General features: G+C 48.6%; 1 protein-coding gene across 1 annotated transcript in view; it reads right to left on the reverse strand.

The window, feature by feature from the left end:
- LOC137420667 (cingulin-like protein 1) overlaps positions 1–26,575 on the reverse strand; it is a 139,496-nt gene that overhangs the window by 72,780 nt on the left and 40,141 nt on the right. The window contains exons 2-4 of the mRNA XM_068105916.2: positions 20,901–22,310; positions 8,822–8,922; positions 7,828–7,936 (exon numbers count right to left, since the gene is read on the reverse strand). Of these exons, the coding sequence (XP_067962017.2) occupies positions 7,828–7,936; positions 8,822–8,922; positions 20,901–22,301 (1,611 nt within the window). The 5' untranslated portion in view covers positions 22,302–22,310. The remainder of the gene's footprint in view (positions 1–7,827; positions 7,937–8,821; positions 8,923–20,900; positions 22,311–26,575) is intronic.

The following is a 26,575-nucleotide window of genomic DNA, read 5'->3' on the forward strand; positions in this document are numbered from 1 at the left end:
CACAGCCTGATGCGCCCCCACCATCTTTTTGTGCGGTACCTCCCCGCTGCCTAGTTGAGGAATGCACACACACGTGAATGACATCAATGCCATGGTCCTGCAGGGGGTGTATTGAAATAAGTGCTTTGTTGATTTTTGAAATGCCTTGATGACCTATGGAATGAGAATGAGTGGTTAAGGGGTCGGTGTTGCATGAATGTGGGCGAAATCCACCGAGCCGTGTCACTCACCTGTAACATCTGGACAGGGCCCGTGGAAATTTAGGGGGATGCATTGGGGATGGCCCCGCAGGTAAGGTTGTGTCTTGTGGCATCCACCGGGGGACGCGGTCTGTAGACCGGGGTATGTACAAAGGTTAGAGTTTTGAGTTTTGGAAAGATGGTTAAGTTTTGTGGTTAAGTTAGTGTTGTGTGTTGTTGTTTCCTCCCTCCACAGGAACAACGAAGAAAATGTACATACTTGCATGATGGTTAAGGGGTTCAGCATGTTAAGGAAGTGTAGGTAGGTAGTCCGACTCACTTCCCACAGCCCTTCCTGATTTATTTCATAGGTTAATTAAGTGTGTGACAGTAAGTGTTAAGGCTGGAATGGTAGCGCCTGCGGTGAACCTTGCAGGAGCTACGGTTCCAGGGGGGGGGGGCTGTGTTATGAATTTGGTAGAGCAACATCTAGAGCTAGGTAGATCTGAATAGGTAGGTATTCGGCTGTCGTGACAGGGACTCTACATGTAATAAGTTCTTGATGTTTAGGCGTTTGTCGGGGGAAGATGTATGATTGTGGATCTACCTGGAGGTTCGAGTGTTAAATAGTGAGGGATTAAAGGTAACGCCCCTGTGAGTCTCACCTAGTAGTCAAACCTTTGTCCATTATGGCACTGCAAACCACATAAACATTAGTTAGGTCCTTAGCGCAACATTAAATAATTCCTTTCCCTGACAATGACTTCGGAACAAATGGACAGGAAACCAGGCCAAAAACACCGCCACAATTGGCCGCCACCGTTTACACCTCCAAGGCCTACAAACCTCGCCTGGCACGTGTTATAACACAAGGACCGCGGGGGTCGCGGACGGGAGAGTGGAGTGGTTGTGCAGAGGGCGTGACCTGGGCGAGCCGGCGAGTTGGGAGGCTTTTGATTGGCTGAGGAGTGCGCCAATGTGACGTCATCGGCCAGAGATATTAGCGACGGTCGGACGCCATTACAGGAGTTCGTAGAGAGTTCGTTGAGAGTTGGCACAGAGCAGTTCGTAGAGAGTTCGTTGGAGTTGGCAGTTGGCACAGAGCAGTGAACAGTTGGCACTTGGCTGCCAGCACTCCCGCAGAGAGTCGAGTCGAGTGGAGTTCAAAGGAGTCCTTCCTGGCCCTGGTCGAGTGGAGTTCGTTTGCTTTGTGCAGCCCTGCGTTGGACCGTTGGAGCAAGGGAGCTCGTGGTGTGGGTGTGCCGTTGAACCGACGAGGACTGGTGGCGGTTGAGCGCGGCCGTGTTACAAGAAGACGAAAGGAGCCAGATAAGCCCGAGCTCCGCGTTTACACTTTACCTGACGAGACGTGTTATTTTCGTATTCATAATCTCCCTCGTATCGTGTTTGGTATCTGTTGTGTGTGGGATCCCAATTTAGGCTTATTAGAGTTATTAGTATTACCGGCGCGGGCTTTTTCACTGTCTTTACTTTTCATTAATAAATCCTTGTATTATTTTCTGTATATATCTGAACGCAGTTTCCTGGGTGTTTCATTTTAATAGATAAGGCTGCGGAGCTTGCTGTGTCCGCCATTCCGCGCGTTTAACTTTGTGTTGAGTTGGAATCCGCCATTGAGTTTTCGCCTCGGGAGTGTAAAGTCTCGCAATCGGCCATCCGTAACTGTGGTTTTTTCCTTCTTGAGAGATTTGTATCCTGATTCATTCTGTTTTCCAGCTCTTCCATGAGCCTCGACTTTGTAGACAAAAAAAATATATAGGGGAATGCAAGATGCTGGGAATGAGTAAGAAAGTAAAATTGGGATGACATAATTTAAGTGGCAGTCTTGGAACATGTGACACAGGAGAAGGATCTGGGGGTGATAGACACTGGTGAGGGAGGGGGACAAGCGGACAGCACAGTGTGAAGCAGCTATCAGTAGCACTAATAGGGTTAAAGGTTGTATTTGTAAAGGGATAACACAAGTAAACTAGAACGACACTCGGTGGAGAGCGTACCTCCGCCAGACTGAACAGTTTACGTTTTGTATCCCACTGATAGGCCGGATCTGCATTTGGACCTGAACTAAAATCCAATCAGCTCGTTCTGCTCATCTACCGAACTCATCCACCTAGGTTTGTCATAACTTGGCCACAACTTTGTACAGTTTTTGTTAACACATCTGAAGGAGGATATAGCTTCCATAGAGGGTGCAGCTTCGAGCAACTCCATGTATTATTGGGCCATCTCGACTCGGCTATGAGGAACGGCTGAAGGAGACAGGATTTTATTCATGACAAAGGAGGCAATTACGAGGCGATGTGACAGAAATGTTCTGGATAATGAATGTGGAGACAAAATAGGTGGGGAAACCGTTTTTAGCTCACCTGGAACGAAGTTCAGGGGAGCTTATGCGATGGCGCGTCGATGGCATACATAAACACTTGCAACTTCTTCTCTGAAACCCCTTAAGGGATTGTGGACCAAACTTGGCACAAATTTAATTTGTTGTGTTGTGACTAAAGTTTGCTCTGTGACTTAAAAAAAAAAAAATCGGGGTCTAAGGGTGTTTACGGGGGGGGGGGGGGGGTCAAAGTGGGTCCAGGTCTGACCCCCAAAATAGATATTTGCTTTTTTCTCAGAAACTACACACACGATTTCGATGAAACCTGACCACAACCTTCACCAATAGTGTACCACAGTTGGTTCACGGCATAAAAAAAAAATCTGCCCCTTTAGAGGTCTACAGGGGGTTGCCCCCCAAAATAGGTATTCTCTTATTTGTTCAAAGTCTTATGCTTATGTTAGTATGACTCCACATGCTGTGCTGTCTTCTAGCAACCATTGAAATTAGTTTAAAATACTTTTAGTCAGTGTAGTATACTGTTTATTCTACCAGGTGAGCACCAGAGGTATTGCCCTTACGTTTAGCAGAATAGACAGTGATAGAACCAGGGGTCATAGCTTAAGAACGATTTTTTTTTTTTTTTTTTTTTTGTATACATAATCGAGGCCCGTGAAAGAGCTAACATTTATCACACAAACAATTCAAACAGACAAACAAACAAACAAAGTATATAAAAAGGGGAGCAGTAGACAAGATGGGGAGAGAAGGGGAAGCACAAAAAACACAACATTTGAGAGCAGGGACATCGGGAGATGTGTGAGAGGGAGAGGGCTTGGGGGGATGAGGCGTGGGAAGGGGTGGGAGCAGTATAAAACACAAGGACACCAAAGACTTCCGGGAAAGAAGTTGGTATTTCAAAAAAGAGGATTTGGGGTGAAATTAGCGGGGGTAGAAAAGATCAAGGCTTTGGATGGGGGAAGATAAGAGATGGTGGTGAACAGCTGTTTTAAAGACCTGGAGGGAGGAGTGGGATTGAAGGGAGTGGGGGAGTTTGTTCCAGAGGCGGGAGAAAAAGGAATGAAAGAGTGAAGGTGAGCAGAAAGTCTTGATTTTGGCAGTTTAACCATAAGAGGGTTGCACGCAGATCTTGTGCGACCTTTAGGAATATTTGGGGGACAGAGCCCAGAGAGAGCTGGAGGAGCAAGTCCAGCGAGGAGTCGGTAGAAGACAGAAAGATCGGGGTCAACCTGTCAACCTGCCTGGCGGTGAGTAAGTGAAAGGCCCTCGAAGGTAGCTTCATCACGGGAGATTCCAATGATTCTGAACGCTTTGGTTTCAACAGCGTGAAGACGAGCTAGGTGTGATGCAGGAGCACCAGCCCAGAGGGGAGAGCAGTATTCCATTGAGCTGCGGATGAAAGCCTTGTATGTGGTGAGGAGCTCAGGTGTGCCAAGGAAGGACTTCGCACGACGGAGGATGCCCAGTCGGCGACTGGCTTTGGAGGCCAGATTTGAAATGTGGTTTTCCCAGGAAAGATCATGGAAGATAGTGAGACCCAAAAGCTTGAGTAACAGAACTTCTTGGAGAGGATTATTCAGAAAGTGGATGGGAGGGTTGTCCAGTCGGTCTTTTCGGAAAGACATCGTAAGAGTGTGAGATTTGTCAGGATTGAAAGACATGTTCCACTTTTTTTCCCAGGCAGTGATTTTGTCCAGGTCGGCAGAGAGTGAGGAGGCTGCAGACTGCCGATCTGAGGAATGAGGAATGGAGCGGCAGAGAGTGGAGTCATCAGCAAAGAGATAGAGAGGATTTTCAAGAGAGTCGGAGAGATCATTGATGAAGACAAGAAAAAGCACAGGGCCCAGAACACTGCCTTGGGGAACTCCAGCCTGAACAGGAGGAGGAGATGAGAGAAACCCATTCAGTGCCACACGTTGACTATGACTAGAGAGGAGGTCCACCAGCCATGCGTGGAGATTTCCATGGATACCAAAGGAGGAGAGTTTGGTGAGCAGAACGGGATGCCAGACCGTATCGAAGGCACGTGATATGTCGAGGGAGACAGCTCTAATTTCGTGTTTGGCATTGAGGACCTCCATACATTGTTGAGACAGCAGAAGCAGCATGTCCAGAGTAGAGTGACCTGGTCTGAAACCAAATTGATGATCAGAGATCAAGCCATTGGAGAAGAGGAAAGATTTCATATCCGAAGCAATGATGGATTCCATGACTTTGCTGATAATTGGGAGAAGGCTGATTGGTATGTAGTTGCTAGGATCTGTTTTTGCACCTTTTTTGTGTAAAGCGGTGATGTTGGCTGATTTCCAAGCAGATGGCAGATGACCTTGAGCAAAAGAGAGGGTGAAGAGAACAGAGAGAGGGAGTGAAAGAGCGGAAGAACAGGATTTTAGGACCCATGGGCTGATGCCGTCAGGTCCAGTTGCAGAATCAGAGTCGAGGGTTGACAGAAACTTTTCCACCTTGTCAGGAGGAAAGGACACAGAGTCCAGGAGCAGCTGGGTATGACTGGGTACGGTGGGTACAGAGAGGGTACAGAGAGGGATGGATTTGGGACACAAGATTTAGAGGCAAACACAGAGTTGAGGCATTCAGCTTTTTCACGTGCGGAGTCAGCTGTGTAGCCTTTTGAGGTGAGGGAGAGGATGGAGGGGGAACAAACACCAGAAACAGATTTGACCAGACGCCACCAGGATTTGGAAGAGGGAGACAGATAAGGGAGTTCGGTCATGAGAACGGAGAGATATTGTTTCCTGGCTCTCCTGAGGGTTGACACACACTTGTTTCGGGCTTTGTGAAAGGAAATGAGATTTCCTTCCGTTGGATTTGCTTTCCAGGAGACAAAGGCAAGTTGTTTCTGGGCAACAGCCTCACCCCAAGATTCCGTGTACCATGGACGAGAGGAACGGTATGACAACTGAAGACGAGATGGGATAAATCTGTGCATGAGAGAGAGCAATTTACTTTGGAAGAATTCCCAGGATGAGTTGATGTCAGAGGTGGTGGAGATGGGAGACCAGTCCAGATGATTGATGGCTGCTTGAAGACCGAGCCCGTTGGCCTGAGTGAAATGAATAAGACTGATGATGACATTAATGCGAGGCTATTTCATTCAGAAAATAGTTAATGCATGCAATGGTTGCCAGTGGTGGCACAGAAACACTGGGTAGGTTTAAACATACATATATATATATATATATACTTTGTGTGTTTGTGCGTGTGTGTCACCTTTGAGCTATCTGGGATGAGTTCGAATCGTGACCCAGATATAAACTGCCATCCCAGTGTTTTACACACAAGACGATTCATCAATGTGTGTGTGAGACTGGGCGTGCCGTCTGCCAGCATTATTCACTGGATGCTAAAGATCCCACGGTGTCATTCACAAAGTGTAGCTGAGCTAGGCCATCACCGTGGCCAAATTCCAAATTCCTGCACAATCAAGTATCCTACTTCGGAGTGGAGACCCGTCCAGCATTCTAACGCTAGCCAAGAGAAACCGCTTGAGCAGAAGCCAGGCTCTCTGTCGAGAATGGTCCATGATGATGATATGTATATAAAATAACCACAAGTTCTCCTGATTTACTCCACACAATGCCAATAATACAGCGGCAACAAAAACACAACTGTAGCTTTGGAGCTGCAAGAAGCTGAAACCCTTGAATCCCAAAATAACAAGAACTAGAGCGGTCATGGAACACGATAACTCGCAGTTATTTCAATTTCACTTCCATTATAATAGAATAATAATTTTAATGATATTTTGTTAATGCGGAAGTTTAGTGCTATTTAAGTCGTCCAGAAGCATTCCCGAAAATCTCCCTTATACACCACCCCATTGAACCTTAATTTAAATTGAAGTTCTGCAATATGTATTATGTACAGAAGTATTACTAAGGCGATTCATGTTTTACAGTGTTCAAATATATAATTCAATTAAAATAAAGGTTTAGAGGTTTAGAGATGTAAAGATTATTTAAAATTACAGGTTTTACTTCTACTTTACCAAGCACTATTACCCCACCCTAAACACATTCATCGCAGCATAAAGGAGGACTTTGATCAGAAGTAGTCATCCTGCCAGGAAGTTGGCTGGAGCTTCCTGCATTACCTGTATAAATAAATATCATACTTTTTGCCGTTTCTGTAACTATTAAATAGTGTTTTTGCGGGGCATGTGGGGGGGGGGGGGGGGTTGTTAGCCCCACGCCCACACCCAACCTGAAGGACCAGTTGCTGTCCTTAGTCTGGCCCTTCACCTGACACCTGTCCTGCTTGGATAAACCTGGCACATGCATGACAGCAGATCATAGCAGTATGCAGGATGGATATGAACAATTTGATGAATTACAAAATGCTTCGTGATTCGCTTCCATGCAAAGCACATGGCTCGGTGGAATGACTTTTTGTGGTCGCATTTGATCATATAGTTTCTAAGGATGCAAGATTAAAATGCCATAGATGACGTCAATTTGCCCATTGTCTGCCATGTTACTTGTATTTCATCTAAAAATAAAGAGATAATTAGTCTGTCCACCACGCAGCGGAAGACAAGGTTTTGCAATCGCTTCTGTGTGTGTGCGTGTGTGTGTGTCTGCCCACCTATCTGTCTGTCTGTCTGGCCAGGCCATAACTTTTGAGCTTTTGTCAAATTTCCCAAAAAAACCTTTATTATGAGAATATGGAGAAAATAATTAAAAAATTGGGTCAAGATGTGAAAGGGAAGAGTCACAGCGACTTAAAGTCCCTATTAGCCCCACCGCGGCACATCAAGTGCAAGATACCCTGTTTATTTATTTTTAAATCACTTCTGTGTTTATTTTTTTATTTACCATTGAGCTTCAGTGTATCTGTCCCGCTGTGACATTTTACCATGAGCTTTTGTCATAAAATTTTCAACAAAGCTTTATTATGAGAATGTGGAGATTACAAATTAATAAAATGTACAATCTTTATAAACTGTCGTTTTCGTCACGTTTAGTTCAAGTACAAAGCGGACGCGGACGGGCTTTGCATTTTGAGATGGTTTCTAGTTCTTCTTGTCCTAGTTATGGATGAAACTTGAATATAAACCTAGTCATGAGCCGTTGATACTGCAAAAATAAATAAATATATATGTATGTTTTTAGATTTATACCAATTAAAGGTACTCATGAATGATTGGCTTTAGATTAATTTAAAAATACCTTTATTTCAAAATGCAGACATATTACTCTTATTGTGACAAAAAAAAAAGTGTCGTGATTTAAAAAAAAAGTTTGGAATGCAGGTGAGGCCTATTACCTGTTCAGTTTGCAGAGCCACAGATTTGTTTCGTTTGGAGCTCAAAGTCTGGATTTTCTCAAACACAAGGTTCACCTTCCGCCGTGTGAGCTCTTCACCGTCATTGTTGCTATACATATTGTGGAAGATGCAAGGGTAGGGGATAAGGGAGGGGGTTAGGGGGGGGGGGCTGTTGGATTGACAAAGATCTGACAATACATTGTTTGGGTTTATTCAATAAACCCATCGAACCAAAGTCAACGCTTTTTCATTCATTCATTCATTCATTCATTTGCATGCAATAAGTGGCTACTGGTTTGCATCATTTCCCAGGAAGAGCTGCACTGCCAATTAAGGGCCCCCTCCAAGTTAGAGGAGAAATTTAGAATTTGTCCAAGGTGTCAACATTAACTCACCTCTTCGCAAAAGATGGGATATTTAACATCCACCAACAGCCTTTGCTGGCAGGAGAGTCCATAGTCCATTTCACATAAATATTTTCAAAGTACATTTAACTTCTGTCAGACCATTGGGCTATATTCGAAATAAAAAAAACAATTTAAGAGAACACAAACGTCAGTGTTATCATTTGGCAAACAAGTGGAAGGGATTTTACTTGCGCATTTTTACATGACGTACACATCTGCACATTGATTATTGGGGAAACATAAATGTTGAGAATAACATTTTGACACCATGATGTCATGGCAAACGTAAATATGACTTTTAGGCAGCTGATTGCAGGCAGTTCACGATTATAATGAGTTCCCTTACAAGAAACTTCAATGCAGGAGGAGGCCTTTAAGCCCATCAATCCTGCACAATGGTTGCTTGTCCATGCTGGATCCTTTTTAAATGCTGAGCATCAAGCAAGGGAGCAGCACGTACCATTTTCAAGTCTTTGGTACGATTCAGCCGAGGTCAGGTTCGAACCATCAACCTCCCAAACTCAAAGCGGATGCACCAACAACTACATAAAACAGGTAATGTCTAGAAAGATTCTGTGGAAGCTCACCCTTCTCGAAGTACACTGTACAGTATCTGCCGTGCCGTGTCTTCTGTGGTGGGTGTAGCAGCATCAACCTGGTCCCTCAGCAGGTCTGGTGTCATGTGTATCTGTACACACGTCGTTAAACAACATGAAGAGGTCACTGATTACTCATGGGACAGAGGAAATTGAAACATTGTGAGTTTATTAATCTTCCATCCTGAAAATTATTATATTAAGCTTAGAGGAGTATATACAGACTTGGCATTTAATATGGTGTGGCGGACACAAAAGCCCACTGGCGTGGTGACATCATTCCGCGCACCAAGTGGGCGGTGGCCACGCCCGAGGGGTAGGCGTGGCCTCATGATATACACCGGGCGCGCAGCCCAGAGCGCGCCAGTGTTACAGTGAGCTCCTGAAATAAAGACGCTTATAAGTTACCGCTTGTCCGCTTCCTCCTTGCTCGCAAGCAGCGCGCGTAACGCCGCGCTTTACTGGTGACCCCCTTGACGTTGGATCTGCCGGAGCGATCCTTCCACACGCGACGCCATTGCCATGGCCAACTTCATCAAACTTCCCGAATTTTTGGAGGCTCAGGCCGAAGTCTGGTTCGTCCAGGCCGAAGCCCAATTTCAGCTTCGGCGCCTCACCGGCGATGACACGCGCTATTGCGACGTCGTCGCCTCCCTCGGGCCCGGCACGGCCGCTCGAGTTGTGTCCGTCCTTCGCCACCCACCGGACGGCCACAAGTACGAGGCACTCAAGCGGCTACTCCTAGCCACGTTCGGCCTCACGGACGACGCACGGGCCGACCGCCTCCTGGATCTCCCCGAGCTCGGTGACACGCGCCCGTCGGTCCGAATGGACCATATGCTGTCACTGTTGGGCGACGAAGCCCCCGGTTCTCTATTCCGGGCGCTTTTCCGTCGCCAACTTCCAGCGCAGGTTCGCCTCGCGTTGGCCGGGACCGGGCTAACGGAACCCCGAGCATTGGCAGCCGAGGCGGACAAGTACTTCGCCGCTTCGGACACGCGGGCGAGAGTCGGCGTGGCCGTCACGGCCCTCGTGGCTGATGCTGCTGATGCTGCTGCTGATGCTGCTGATCCACAGCATCAGCTTATACAGCATACGCAGCATGCTGATACGCACCTCGTGACCGCCGCCACGCCCCGCCCACCGCCGCGGCGAAAACCGCCACCGCGGGGAAACCCGCCAACTCCACCGGCCTGGCGGAGCCAGCCACGCTCCTCCAGCTCCACCACCTGGTGCTGGTTCCACGCCAAGTTCGGCCACGAAGCTCGGCAGTGTCATCCGCCATGCTCCTTCAACAGGTCGGGAAACGCCTGGGCCGGCGCTCAATAGTGGCGATGAGCGCCGGCCGTTCGAGCAGCCTGCTGTTCATAACGGACACCTTCTCCGGGCGCCGTTACCTGTGCGACACGGGAGCGCAGGTGAGTGTCGTTGCCGCCGGCACGTCAGACAAGCACGCCGCGGGTGGGGACCCCGCGCTGCTTGCCGCAAACGGGACGCCCATCCGTACCTACGGAAAACGCTGCCTCTCTCTGCGGTTCGGAGGGCAGGTTTTCCGATGGACGTTCGTCACCGCCGACGTGCCCATGGCACTGCTTGGCGCGGACTTCCTGTGCGCTAATGGGCTCCTGGTCGACGTCAAGCGCAGACGTCTTGTCCAGGCCGAGACGTTCAGCTCGCTCGCTTGTTGTGTCCGTGGTGCGTTGCCCAGCTCAACGAGCGGCTTGCCAAGCGGCTTGCCGAACGGTTCGGTTCCGGCCACGTTGGTCTGTACGCTTCCGGCAGCGGACGCATTCACCCGCCTCCTCGCCAGCTTCCCGGCCCTCACGCGGCCCACCTTCTCGGCGGGGGCCGTCAAGCACGGGGTGGCCCATCACATCCCCACCCTCGGGCCACCGGTCTACGCCCGGGCACGCCGCCTCGAGCCGACGAAGCTGGCGGTGGCAAAAGCGGCGTTCGCTACCCTGGAGCGACTCGGCATCGTTCGGCGCTCAGAGAGCGCTTGGGCGTCGCCGCTGCACATCGTGCCGAAGCCCGGCGGGGGATGGCGACCGTGCGGGGACTATCGCCGTCTCAATGACACCATGACTCCCGACCGCTACCCCGTCCCCCACATTCAGGACTTTTCCGCCCGTTTAGCGGGCAGGTCCTTCTTCTCGAAGGTGGACCTCTTACGCGGCTGCCATCAGGTCCCCGTCAGGCCGGAGGACGTCCCGAAGACGGCGGTCATCATGCCATTCGGACTCTTCGAGTTCCTGCGCATGCCCTTCGGTCTGAAGAATGCGGCTCAGGCGTTCCAGCGACTGATGGACAGCGTCCTGCGTGACTTGGATTTTGTCTACGTCTACCTGGACGATATCCTCGTCGCCAGCGCGTCCCGCGAAGAGCACCTACGCCGCCTCCGCACGCTCTTCGAACGCCTGAGCCAGCATGGCCTGATTGTGAACCTCGCAAAGTGCCGGTTCGGCGCCACCATAATCGATTTTCTGGGGCACCGTGTCACCAGGCACAGAGCCGTCCCCCTGCCGGCCAAGGTGGAGGCGGTGAAGGGGTTTCCGCGCCCCCGCACGATCAGAGGGCTGCAGGAGTTCCTGGGCATGGTGAACTTTTACCATCGGTTCCTGCCCCGTATCGCCCAGCTCCTGCGCCCCCTGCACGAAGCTCTCCGAGGTAAGCCGGGCCAAGGCGACGTTACCTGGACTGAGCAGATGGACACGGCGTTCACGGGCGCGAAGCTCGCCTTGGCTAACGCCACCATGCTCACGCACCCGGCGCCCGATGCAACGATCGCCCTCACCACCGATGCCTCGGACTACGTGGTGGGCGCGGTGCACGAGCAATGGGTGTGTGGAGCTTGGCAACCGCTGGCGTTCTTTAGCCGGCAGCTTCGCCCGCCCGAACGCCGTTACAGTACCTTCGACCGCGAGTTGCTCGGGCTTCACTTGGCGGTCAGGCACTTCCGCCATCTGCTCGAGGGCCGTGCGTTCACTGCCTTCGTCGACCACAAGCCGCTGATCTTCGCGATGGGCAAGGTCACCGAGCCGTGGTCGGCCCGGCAGCAGCGTCACCTCTCGGCCGTGTCCGAGTACACGACGGACATCCAGCACGTCGCGGGGAAGGACAACCCGGTGGCGGATTGCCTTTCCCGGGCCGTCGCCCACGCAGTCCACCTCGGCATCGGCTATGCCCGGATGGCAGCGGACCAGGCCGCTGACCCCGACGTCCAGGCCTTGCGGACCGCCATCACGGTCCTCCGCGTCACCGAGGTGGCGTTCGACGGCACAGGCGCGGCCCTCTTGTGCGACGTCTCCCTCGGGCGTCCTCGCCCCATCGTGCCCGCGGGCTGGCAGCGCCAGGTGTTTGACGCCATTCACGGCCTGTCCCACCCGGGCGCGAGGGCCTCCCAAAGGCTGATCGCCGACAAGTTCGTCTGGCATGGCCTCCAGAAGGCCGTCCGCAGCTGGGCCAGGACGTGCCTCGCGTGCCAGCGCGCCAAGGTGCACCGGCACACCCAGGCCCCGTTGGCCCCATTCACGGTGCCGGAACGCCGGTTTGACCACGTCCACGTGGACCTGGTGGGACCTCTGCCCCCCTCGCGGGGTTTCACCTACGTCCTCACCATGGTGGACCGCACCACCCGGTGGCCGGAGGCCGTGCCCTTGGCGTCGACAACGGCGGCCGATGTCACGCAGGCTTTCATCGCCACCTGGGTCACCCGGTTCGGCGCCCCCTCAGACATCTCGTCCGACCGCGGCCCCCAGTTCACCTCGGAGCTCTGGGGGGCGGTCGCGCAGGGGCTCGGGGTCCGGCTGCACCGAACCACGGCCTACCACCCCCAGGCTAACGGCCTGTGTGAGCGATTTCACCGCTCATTGAAGGCCGCGCTCCGGGCCACCCTCCGCGACGGCGGCTGGGTCGACAGGCTCCCCTGGGTCCTGCTGGGCCTCCGGACGGCGCCCAAGGAGGACCTGCGCGCATCCGCGGCGGAGTTGGTCTTCGGGCAACCGCTGCGGGTGCCGGGCGAGTTCCTCCCCGACTCCACGGCACCATGGTCCGCGGCACAGCAGCGCTCCGCTCTGCAAGAGACCGCCCAGAGGTTCGCCCCGGTGCCAACGGCATGCCACGGGCACCCACCGACGCACGTCGCCCCGGAGCTTCGCACGGCGGAGTACGTCTTCGTCCGCCACGATGCCCACCGGACACCACTGCGGCCCCCGTACGACGGGCCTTTCCGCGTGCTGGAGACCGGGGCGAAGCACTTCACCCTGGACATCGGCGGTACTCCTGACCGCGTTTCGGTAGACCGCCTCAAGCCGGCCCACCTCGACGTGGATCATCCACCGCCAGTGGCCCGACCCCCACGTCGGGGCCGCCCCCCTGCGGGCGGACCCCCGGCACTGCCCAGCCCCGCCGCCACGCCGCCCCCCGGTCCTGCACCCATCCCAAGGGCAGCCAGGGGCATCCCACCTGGCATCCCTGACGCCGCCGATCGCCAGGGGGCGCTTCGGCCGGGTCATTTGTCTGCCCCGCAAACTGGCCCTCCAGGTGCGCGGGAATTCTGGGGGGGCGCGTGTGGCGGACACAAAAGCCCACTGGCGTGGTGACATCATTCCGCGCACCAAGTGGGCGGTGGCCACGCCCTAGGGGTAGGCGTGGCCTCATGATATACACCGGGCGCGCAGCCCAGAGCGCGCCAGTGTTGCAGTGAGCTCCTGAAATAAAGACGCTTATAAGTTACCGCTTGTCCGCTTCCTCCTTGCTCGCAAGCAGCGCGCGTAACGCCGCGCTTTAATGGAATATTTTTTTTGTGGGGGTGAACTTACTTTTCAAGATGTCTTAGAACCAAAAGTTCATTGGAATTATGTTGAAATTATTCTAGATTTTGTTAACGTGACCTTTAAAAGAAACAAAAACCACATTTGACATTTCGAAACAAATAAATTGATCCTTGAAAGTGATGTAAGCTGATATCGAACTCAATTCATGGACAGTACTGTGTTAAACTTCTGTACGTTTTCCAGAAGTATCTCTTTATTTTGAACATTAGCCAAAAATTTTTTTAACAAAAACAAAAGTTAAATTACGACTGGGATTATGGACAGTAAAATTACAGTTCAGTACTTCGTGTAACCCCCACGAGCATCCAGGACAGCACGTACACGTTGAGGCATGCTGTTCACGAGATTTGCCAAGGTTTGGACAGGTATCGCTTGCCATGCAGTGACAATAGCCTGCTGCAATTCACGCACAGAGGTCGGCTGCTGGTCCAAGTGGTCGATTTGACGTGTTAATTCTGCCCACAAGTTCTCTATCGGATTCATATCCGGGGACGTGGCAGGCCACTCCATATGCTCTACACCACGGTCAGCAAGAAAGTGTTGGATCATGCGAGCACGATGAGGCCGTGCATCGTCATCTTGGAAGACAAAGTTTCCTCGAAAGGGTACACGAGCAAATGGAAGAAATGTTTCTTCCAGAATGGCCCTGTACTTGAACTGGTTCAGCTTTCCATTCAGAACAACTAGGTCAGTTTTGCCCCCTGCATGAAAAGCAGCCCAAACGGTCACCCCACCTGGCTGCCATTGACGGTGCTCTCTGGCCCACTGCAATCGGCGCTGGGGGTGTTTTCTGGTCAGGCATGGCTTTCTCAGGGGATGCCTGGCACGATAGCCTGCTTGAACTCGTCGTTGGTTCACTGGCCTTCTGGATACAGGCACATTTGTCAGTTGCTGCCACTCAGCCCTAAGCCGATTCGCTGACTTGGTACGGCCATTGCGGAATAACCGGTGCAGCTGGCGATCATCCCTCCTTGTGGTTCTGCGGGGACGTCCTGGCCTCGGTATTGGAGTAGGGACACCCCTCTGAGCATTTCGTTTCAGGATCTTTGACATCTGACCTTGAGTGATGCCATACTGCCGAGCAATAGCACGCTGTTTCATGCCGTAATTTCGTAAAGCCACCACTCCATGACAAACAGCATTGTCGAGTTGACGGACCATCTCCAGAGGAAGCGGCAATAACTTTTGGAGACGTGCAGCAGTTGTTTTCCACTAATACAGAACGCAACAACCCTTGTATACCCGACTGTGAAGCCAATCATCAAATGCACCTGTCCGTACATTTTGCCACGCCACCTGGGATATAATCCTGTTGTTGACTTCTTGCTGCGACAGACAATCAGTGATATGGTTATTTTAACAAATAAATCACCAAAGTGTAAAAGACACTCACCAGATTGATATACTGAGTTAAGAAAGTAAACCCAAGTCAAGAAAACATACATACATATACATACATACATATATATACATACATACATATATACATACATACATACATATATACATACATACATACAAATATACATACATACATACATATATACATACATACATATATACATACATACATACATACATATATATATATATATACACATATATATTGTTGGGGTTTTGAGAACCCTGCACTTAGTAAATTGTTGTAAATATACCCTTTGTAAATAATTCTCTGTGTAAATACCTCCATTTCTTGTTAAGGTCAAAGGTCGTCCCCTAGTTGGTCCACATCGCCACACGTAGGCCACCATCAGACTCTATAGTTATTTCAGTAATATGTGTTTCAGGTAAGGCTGTGTTTCCAATAGTTGAATCTACGTTGCATTAATGAAATAAGATTAAGCCCAAAGCTCTTCAACACCAGTACGAATGGTTTTCTATCCTCAATGGCAGTAAGGGTTCTTTTACCATCAAGCCAGAACTCCATTACGCACGAGGCCAAGGACAGGAAAAAGGGGGCGGAACGCCGAGGAAGAGGCACCCTGTCATCAACCCGCCAGGGGCGTGGCCGGTAAGCCCTAACCAGCCAACCAGGGCTGCGGTGAGCTCCAATATGGGCGTAGCCCGAGGAACCGCGGCTTGATTCGGCGACGCCGGATAAGAGGAAGAGGAGGGACTGCTTACGGGGAGGACCGAGGAGGAAGAACCGAGAGAGGAGCATCGAGCAGCTTTTTGAGCATGAGCATCGTTGGGGTGCAAGAGTCGGTGCGTTCGGGTCGCCAAGACAGCGGCAACATAAACCGTGCTGCCTGCCGGGTTTTCGCCGCTGAAACCGTATACGTGGGGCCGCCGCCGGCTGCTCGTTTTCCAGCCCGGAGCGTGGATTTGAAGCGGACCTCCTCGCTGTGCTTTTCCTCCGAACCTTCTTCCAGCCATTCCTGCCTGCAATTCCCCTTGTCGTGTAAGTCTGTCGTCTGTCCTTTTTGTTGTCTGGGGTTTAATAATTAAGACTGTTTTAAGGTTTGCTCTGTGTCTGCTTCTTCTCCTTCTGTATATTCTCGCCCTTTTGTTTTCCTCTTATAGATAGTAATAAACCCGTGTTCCTTCTTACCTTTGGTTTCTTTCTCATTCTATCGTTTTCGTCCCTTCTTTCATTTGAATATACGTGGCACGATTTGGTCAACCGCTCTATAATCGGGTTTAGTCTGCCGCTAACGGCTCGAGCCTCGGATTGCTAAACCGCTCGGCAATTACCATCTTGTCCGTGGCTCGGGCGGAGTATCGCCCTGCTTCCGACCGGAAGGAGCGCGATACCCCCAGGAACGGTCGGACGGCCAGCTCAACAGGACAAGGGGATTAACCCCCCCCCTTGCTAACGGGAGTGCCGTCCCCCGTGTCCGCAACAATATATATATATATATACATACACAATATATACATACATACATATGCAGGCAAACATGCACACAAACATACACATATACTGTTTATATACATACATTTGTTTTAATACCCGTGTCTCACCACAGATCAAAAGGACATTGGGGTATTTTGTTAAGTGAATCCTATACATGGATGGGATTTTAATCTGAAGGTAACAGATATGCAAGTGCCAAGACACAAAAATGTTTAAAAAAAGAACAATAACAGCATGTTCTTTGTTACCTTTCTGCCTGCCTTTGACAACATCCTTGGAAGCAAGCTTATGCATGGCCGGCTGAGACGTACTGCATTTATTGAGGTCGCCTTCCCAAGTGTCAAGTTTTTAAAAATTATATATATTGAGCGGTCAAAATGCTCAAAGTGATAACAGCATGACCACAAGCTTAAGATGCAACATTTCGACCTTCATCTCGTCTGTCTCTTACCCAACCCTCCCACACCCCTCATGCACAGCTCCAACCCATGCCATCCGAGCTCCCCATATATGATACACAATCATAAAGTCTATTATAGTAGCTGCAGGAAACAATGGATAAATATTATTTTCTTCTTTCAAACATCCTTGTCCAACATCTGGGGCATGTCCTCTTCCTGCTGGGGAAGGGCGTAATGATATAATTCTCCCCCATCCCCTCCCCTCAAGTACAAGTAAAGAAACGTTACCTTATTCTACAACTACCTTAAGCAACTAACAAATTGCTACAATTGTATCTCAGATTCGAAATTTAGTTTTACACATCACTTCATTCCATTTTTTATATCAAGGCAAATTATAGACCAAAATATCAAAATGACATTGAATCAATTTAAAGAAAAATCAACTTCAGAAAGTCTGGAAATAGTTAAGTAGCAAACTTAGAATGGGCCTACAAAGCCAGCCGGCGACTTGGCATCCTCCTGTTGTGCCAAATGTTTCCTTGGCAAATCCGAACTTCCAATAATCTACAGGGTCCTCATCCGCAGTTTGATAGAGTATTGCCCTCACCTTTTGGAGGTCACCCAAGGTGCTGTGGAGTCAAAGGCCTTCAGAATAATTGTAATCTCCCACAAAACAAACCTTTGGGCCGGGGTCCCAGATTCCGAGCTTGGCACGTGCCTGCCAGGAAGCTATAAGGAAATTTGATGCAGGAGGAGACCCTTCGGCGTATCATGGCTGCACTACACCGACACCAGTTTAAATAAATCTGTCCAGGTGGCGACTTTATTTCATTATTTCATTGGGGGGAATGGGCAGAGGAGTGGGGATGAGAAAAATGTGGCAGGCTCAAGGACATCACCAGGGAGTTAAAAATTAAACAAACGTCTTACTACCATCGTAGCTCTCTTCTTCTTTACTCCGAGGCTATGGCTATGGCCCAAATAGAAAAAGGGGATTTTCCAGAGACTCGGAGATCATTCATGAAGATTGGGAATAGAAGTGGACCCAGAACACTGCCTTGGGGCACTCCAGCCTCGACACGAAAGGAGATGAAAAGATTCTGCTGAGAGCCACACGTTGGCTACGAGAGTAGAGGGAGTCAGTAAGCCTTGAGGGGAGTTGGCCTTAGATGTCATTTAAAAGGTTTGGAGAGCAAAGAATGCAAGTTTGTGTCAAAAACTCGAGATATGTCAAGAGAGATGGCCCTGATCTCATGTCTTGATATTGAGAACCTACATCCATTGTTTGGAGAGTAGACGCAGCATGCCCTAGGTAGAGTGACCTGGTCCGAATCTGACTTGGTGATCTGGGATGAGGCCGTTGGAGAAAAGGAAGGATTTAGTATCAACTGCAATGATGGATTCCATAACCTTGCTGATGATTGGAAATTAATGGAGATGTTGGCTGACTTCCAAGCAGATTGAAGATGACCTAGGGCAAATGATAGAGTGAAAAGAGCAGAAAGAGGGTGTGCAAGAGCAACAGAGCAGGTTTTTAGGACATGCGGGCTGATGCCATCGAGTCCATTTGCAGAATCGGCGTTGAGGGTCACTCAAAACTTTCCCTTCTCCTCCTCAGGTGCAAAAGACACAAAGTCCAGGAGCAGTTGGGTGTGAATGGGTGGGGAAGGTACAGAGAATGAAGGGTTCAGAACACAAGATTTGGAAACAAATTATAATTGAGGCATTAGGCCTTCTTAGGAGCAGAGTTGGCTGTGATGCCATTTCAAGAGAGGGAATGGTGACCACTCATGATGATTCCTTTTGAAGCATCAAGTGCTTTCCCTTGTACCTCTGTGCCAAAGTCTTCCACCTGGTCTCACCTGTACAGGAGGTTTTACATCATACACCCTTCCCCTATTCTGTTCTATCATTTTTTTTAAATCACTGCCTCCTCAGTGCAAATATTACATTCTAGCAGGAGCACCCGGCGTTTCTGGGGTGGGTGAGGGGGGAGGGTGGGGAAGGGTTAGGGGAGAGGGATGGCAAAAATATACTACATATACATCTTTTGGGGGGGAGGGGTGGCTTTGACAGGCCCCTCCGTTTTGAGGGAAGGGGGAAGGGAAGGAGGAAAAAGTTTCCCATGCAAAGAGTGCTTCATAACCTCGGTGTTGCCCAGGTAAAAAAGTAAATTGTAATACCCACTGCCACCATCACCAGGTGGCACTACACGGTACACATTTACATCGAGAATGTACACCCCTCTCCTGGTCCCCCACATCCCCGCATAAGGCCGCGGCCACATAGGCTATGTTACCCCCCCAGACAAAGTTGTATTTGTATTTGTACCCCGAGTAAAGTATAAAACCGTTTATAGCTGGAGTACCTGGCGTTGCTCAAGCGAAAAAGAAACATTAACATATTTGAAATGAGGGCAAATATAATGGAAAAGCAATTACATCCAAATCAGAATCCATCACAAATGTCAAATCATCATTTTACCTTTTTGTTGAATATATGCTGCTGAATATGCCGTTCATCACGTTTCTGATTTAAGTATGATGACGTTCAGGAGGAAGAAGCCTACCACCACCTTCGACCGCTTCCCGAATTGTTTTATTATTTGTGTTGAAATGTCTGGTGAGTGTTTTGTATTTATTTATGCGAATGTGTACTTGTATATAACTGTCATCTATCTATAATTCCAGTAATCTCTGTGTGTATGTTTGTATGTTTGTATGTTTGTATGTTTGTATGTCTGTATGTCTGTGACCGCTGTTTCTCGACAACCACGGGTCCGATATACTTGAAACTTGCCAGGTATATTGCTGGGGACCCGAGGATGTGCCTTTTCAAGGTTTCATATTAATCGGACAAGTAGTTACCGAGCTATGTCCAAAAAACGATTCAACCAATCAGAGAGCAGCGAGCTATCACGTGTGCCGAACGTGCCGAACAGACTCTGCCTCGGACGGCACATTTGAGAGCGTATTCATTTATTTCACGTTGGCAAACTATGTTGGCGTTAAACTATGTTTTAAAACTAATTAAAACTAATTTGCGATTCATCGTAACTGCGATATGCGACCTTCCGGACAGTGAAGACTGCACTTCCGGCAGCCAATCACAGAACGCGTTGTTGCGTAGGCGTGGCCGATGTGAGAGCGAGCCGAGCCGAGCGTGTGCGCCATTACGGTTCGTAATTCGATTTCTTCCGGAGAAAATAATAATTTCTCGATTTCTTATGCGCATTATTTCTCCCAATTCAGTCAGAGCGAAGGGCGGAAGCGAAGAGCGTTGTTTTTTTTGTTTACGGGCGTACGGGCATACGGGCGGGGTAGAGCGTACGGGTAGCGTTTTTTTTTTTTTTTGGCAAGGAACGGGCACCCACGTACGGGCATGCCCTAGTTAATCAAAAAGGCTTAGGCAGTATAAAGCGATTTTTTTTTAAATCCCCAAAAATGAACTTTTTTTTTTTCAAACTTTTTTTATTTTTGCCTGAACCACTCCCAGGGCCTCACTGATGAACTTCTGAAAGTTTGACGAAGATCTGTTCAGCCATCTCTAAGAGAAATGGCGACAAACAGACCAACGGCTTTCTTATATAGTCGATCACTCACCCCTGCCAGATCCCTAATACGAGAGTAATTGTACTCTACTCGAGCACACTGGTCCAATACTATTATTAACACATTCCATCCATGGATCCCCCTCTCCTTTCCAGGTGAAAGTATCAAATAAACAGGACATTGATAAACATTCTATTTATTTCATCCATTTTTCTACCTCTCGGCTGATGCAGATTGACACTAGCCTTCATCAGGAAGATTAGTTCTTCATTCTATCATTTAAATAACCTTTATAAAGACATTTTAAAAGTCGTAAACAACTTATACTGCTCAGATGGACATGTTAAGACATTTGTACCACCCTCAAATAAACAAAATGCAAATCAACATCCAATCATTTCAAATCTGCTTTGTATCACATACCTGTATGGCACAACTCTGTTTCTCCAAAGCAGTATGGTCCTTCTTGAGAGACAAAGAATGTAGGCGTGAAGTCGATGAAACAACGGGTGGTGATGACGGAGACCCACTAGAGCTGCTCGAGATGCTGTTATCCCTGCCAGACAAATGTCGTGGGACCAGGACCGATCGATCAACTGCGTTTGCCAAAGCAACGGACGGAGTAGTCGATGCCGGAAACCTGGTGGATGGCTGGTGCAAGCTTTGCAACCGACTCTGCTGTTCCTGCTGCTCCTGCTGTTCGGCACGCTGGGCAGATAAGCTCTCTAGGCTCTTTGACCGGAAGCGTTCCTCCAGAGTGAACCGAGAATGCGCACGGCTGCGTCTACTTGGAGCCTGCTCGTCAAATTGACTGATTACCTGATCAAACTTAGGAAGTGGATCACGATCAATGTGTCGTCCGGTTCCCGGAATGAAGGGCACGTACCGCCGGTTCTCATGTCTGTTCACATTCTGTGCCTTGAGTGCTGCAAGATCATCTGAAGAATACTTGTGAAGATCTTCAGAGAGGGGTCGAGCTGGGCGCCTTGTTTGGGACTGAAAAGTTTCTGTTTTATTGGTGAGCAATTTATCTGTACTACCGGTACCATTACTCCTGATTGGTTGCTCAACAAAATTTGGATTAGGCTTAACAGGGAAACCAAGCGATGAGTTCTGGACTTGAGTAACATTGCTAGAGCTTGGTTTTGGTGTAAATCTACGAGGAAAACTGTTTGTCGATTGCGGAAATTTGGCCACATTCAAACCCTGACTTTCCCCCATTACATCATCCTGATTGATCGTTGGTTTTACATCCTGCCTTTTTTTGGGCCCACCTGCAGGCATCGGGCGCCAATCCTTTTCACTCTGTTTGGAACCACCGACACCAGCACCATGTGCATCGGTCTCAGTCAAAGGAGAAAAAAGAGATTTCTGAGGGTCATAAGGCTGTAATAGCCACGGATTTTTTTGGTAATTCATAAGGGAAGTAGTTCCACGAGGCTGTATGGCACCATTGTTGCATGACCTTGGGCCTTGCAATCCATTTGATGAGGTCTGGCAATGAGAATATGATCCAGAACCAACCTTCAAGCCACCATTGTGATTCATTCCTGGTCCATCTCTTTCATCTCCTGGAGCCATAAGTGAGTTGCTAGGTGGTACCAATGGGGTTCCAGAATCCTGGCTGTTCAACACAACAAATGGCTGCCCCTGGATTCCCTGAATGCTTATTTGCACACCGTATCCTGGTTGACTGGAATCCAATGCAGGTGGTGGGCGCCTCGTACGAGCAGGTCCCTTAAAGTCATCAATGAAGCGAATCTGTAGTCCATAATCCTTCTTTCCCAGCCGGTCTAATTCCTCATTGCTGCCACGTGCTGCCATCCTACCCTGCTGGCAACAAGACACACAATTGTACCATATCAGAATGAGGTTGCAGAAGAAGAATAAGGAGAGGAATTAAAAATCAGGCCAGAGTACCAGCACACAATGTTGGACTTTGTGAAAGGTACAAAGGGATCTCTGATGTCCATCAGCGAATGAGAGCTGATGAGATAAGAAAAAGAAAAAAACCTAGCATACTCTGATGCAACACCATGCTTGAGGTGGTGAAGCTTATCGCTTCCGGTGTGCATGGTTTTGTCCGAGCTGAGAAAGCAACATTCACAGTCTGTGATTAAAGAAAAGCATAAACTTGTCATTTCAGTTTGCAAAGGCCAAACCAAAATGACCGGTGCTGACCTACAATAATTAAAATACTTTTGAGAAACCAAAACTACAATTTCCCATCAAAACGAGTCAAAATATTATGGCACAACAGTTGCTGTAATGTCAAGACAATTAAAGCTATGTTTTTTGGTTTTTTTTGTATCCGTGATCAAGGTTCGTGGAAGAGCTAGAGCAGAAAGGAAGGGAACAAAATAGAAAAGCTACCAGCAGCAGAGTGACAATGAAGAGGTGAGCAGAAGGATGTGGGGATGAAGAAGCTGCAAATAAGATGAAACATACAGAAAGAAGAGAAAGGGGGAAGCGGGGAATATGAATGAATGATCGTTTTAAGGCCATTTTCCCCGCTAGAGCGGGGGTTAGCCTTGCGGGCCCCATGACAATCATGGTTCCCTGTTTGAGGCAATGTTTTTTTATGGCCGGATGCCCTTCGTGACGCCAACCCTTAGTCGCCTCTTACGATGCGCAGGGATACGGTGTACCTATTCTAAGCCGGGGTACACACCGGGATCATTCATCCCAGCAAGCTGGTACTCAATTTGCCAACCTCGGAAGGATGACAGGCTGAGTCAACCCCCCTGGTGTTAATTCAGCGATCGAGCGGGATTCGAACCCAGGATCCGAGGATCCCAAGCCGGCACCCAAACCGCTAAGCCAATACCAGTCTAGCGGGGATGAAACTCAAAAGGAACAAACACAAACTGACAACAAACAAATGAAGAAAGGTGAGGGAAAGGGAGGGGGGCGGGGGTCACAATAACCTGGGACAGGAGAGTGCATGGGAATGGGGGCATTTGAGGTGGAAGAGATAATTAGTATGGATGGGTGGTGATGTGAGGTAGTGATGAAAAGCTGTTTTGAAGCCATGGAGGGAAGAATGGGGCTGACCAGACTGGGGTAGCTGGTTCCACAAGCGAGAGAAGAGAGGAACAAATGAGTGGAGGCATAGGCTTGGTTTGACTTCTCTATTTGGCGGGGCGGGGGGGGGGGGGCTTAATATGAATAATGGGTCTAACTTCCAACTTTGCCGTTTGTTAGTGTAGTTTTACGTGCGCATGAGTGTGCACGTATACGTGTACACGCGTGTACGTGTGCGCACGTGTACGTATGTGTGTGTGTGTGTGTGTGTGTGTGTGTGTGTGTGTGTGTGTGTGTGTGTGTGTGTGTGTGTGTGTGTGTGTGTGTGTGTCCGGGCCGTAACTTTTTTTACCCGTTGGGTTTTGTCATCAAATTTTCAACCAAGCTTTATTATGAGAATATGGAGAAGGCAAATTAATAATTTTGGTCAAAAGGTCAAAGGTCAGTATCACATAAAATTGTCAATTTTCATCTGATCGACCTGAAATTGTAGGAATTTGCATATTTGGTCGCATAATTGGTTCACCAATCTAAAGCGAGAAACTGATTATTTTTAGATATAAAGATGAAAGGTCATGGCTGCATAAAATCATCAATTTTCACTTTGTATTTCTTTTTTTCTTTTTTCTTGAGCAGGCGGAAGAAGAAGAGGACGACGTCTGAATACAAACGGGTGTGGACGGGCTTTGCATTTTCACATGTTTTCTAATTTGACATGTTTACCAGCTACAACCAATATTACTATTAGCATAGCAACACATTCTTGAATAAAAAAAGAAATAGAGTTCTTTATGAATCATGTCTCCCTGGTGAAACACATACATAAACATTGTCTTAATATAAATACTGTTCTTACCTTAATGACTAAAATAGGTGCATCGTTTTTCCCTTCGGTTAGCGTAAACATCCACAAAGTCCTCTGGAATCAGCATCACAGTTACAGTGCATTCAGAAAGTATTCAGACCCCTGCACTTTTTTCACATTTTGTTATGTTGCAGCCTTGTGCTGAAATCGTTTAAATTCATTTTTTCCCTCATCAATCTACTCTCAATACCCCATAATGACAAAGAGAAAACAGGATTTTAGAAAGTTTTGCAATTTTATTAAAAAGAAAAAAACTGAAATATCACATTGACATAAGTATTCAGACCCTTTGCTGTGACACTTGAAATTTAGCTCAGGTGCCTCCCATTTCTCTTGATCATCTTTGAGATGTTTCTACACCTTGATTGGAGTCCACCTGTGGTAAATTCAATTGATTGGACATGATTTGGAAAGGCACACACCTGTCCATATGAGGTCTCAGTCTCACAGCTGACGATGCATATCAGAGCAAAAAGCAAGCCATGAGGTCGAAGGAACTGCCTGCAGAGCTCAGAGACAGGATTGTGTCGAGGCACAGATTGGGGAAGCCTACAAAAAAAATTCTACTGCATTGAAGGTTCCCAAGAGCACAGTGGCCTCCATAATTCTTAAATGCAAGAAGTTTGGAACAACCAGGACTCTTCCTAGAGCTGGCCGCCCGGCCAAACTGAGCAATCAGGGGAGAAGGGCCTTGGTAAGAGAGGTGACCAAGAACCCGATGGTCACTCTGGCTGAGCTCCAGAGATCCTGTGTGGAGATGGGAGAAACTTCCAGAAGGACAACCATCACTGCAACACTCCACCGATCTGGGCTTTATGGCAGAGTGGCCAGACGGAAGCTCTCCTTAGTGAAAGACACATGAAAGCCTGCTTGGAGTTTGCAAAAAAGCACCTAAAGGACTCTCAGACTGAGAAACAAGATTCTGTGGTCTGATGAAACCAAGATTGAACTGTTTGGCCTCAATTCTAATAGTCATGTCTAGAGGAAACCAGGCACCGCTCATTACCTGCCCAATACCATCCGAACGGTGAATCATGGTGGTGGCAGCATCATGCTGTGGGGATGTTTTTCAGCAGCAGGGACTGGGGGACTGGTCAGGGTTGAGGGAACAATGAACGGAGCAAAGTACAGAGATATCCTTAATGGAAACCTGAAACGGAGCTCTCAGGACCTCAGACTGGGCGGAAGGTTCACCTTCCAACAGGATAATGAACCTAAGCACACAGCCAAGACAACACAGGAGTGGCTTAGGGACAACTCTGTGAAGGTCCGTGAGTGGCCCAGCCAGAGCCCTGACTTAAACATCTCTGGAGAGACCTGAAAATGGCTGTCCACCGACGGTCCCCATCCAACCTGACAGAGCTTGAGAGGATCTGCAGAGAAGAATGGCAGAAAATCCACAAATCTAGGTGTGCAAAGCTTGTCGCGTCATAACCAAGAAGACTCGAGGCTGTAATCGCTGCCAAAGGTGCTTCAACTAAGTACTGAGTTTAGGGTATGAATACTTATGTCAATGTGATATTTCAGTTTTTTCTTTTTAATAAATTTGCAAAACTTACTAAAATCCTACTTTCTCTTTGTCAATATGGGGTATTGAGTGTAGATTGATGAGGAAAAAAATGAATTTAAACGATTTCAGCATAAGGCTGCAACATAACAAAATGTGAAAAAATTGAAGGGGTCTGAATACTTTCTGAATGCACTGTAAATCGCCTTCTATGTGAAGAAGAGTCAGTGAAGAAAATCTTACTTTACTTGAGCACAAACAGTTTCTAATCCGTCTCATAGCAGAAAAGCTTTGTTCCTAAATGGCTTTGAAGAGCAGGGCTCTTGCTTGAGACGGACGAAGTGACGGGCAAGACACAAACTCGTCCGAGAAGATCTTTATTGTAAAAACCAACTCGGGAACTCTAAAAAGCCCGTTTATCGGGCTGCATATATATCACAACCAGAAAGCACAACCGAAACCGAAAGCCGCGCCTCGCCTGCTTTGGTGGTCACGTGACCGACAGGTGCAAAGGATTATAACCGCACGCGCGGCACGCTTTGGTGGTCACGTGACCGGCCACCCAGGCGCCGTGGTTTGCCCGCCGGTTACGTCACCGGCTGAAGCAAGGAGATTCTGTTTCTGGTCTCGCTTGGGGGACCCATGGGTCGCTACAGCTTCATTCTTGAAAATCCTTCATTTGTTAAAAATCACAACTTTCAA

Source organism: Myxine glutinosa, chromosome 2 (genome assembly GCF_964187855.1).
Source record: "Myxine glutinosa chromosome 2, kmMyxGlut1.1, whole genome shotgun sequence".
NCBI lineage: Eukaryota > Metazoa > Chordata > Myxini > Myxiniformes > Myxinidae > Myxine > Myxine glutinosa.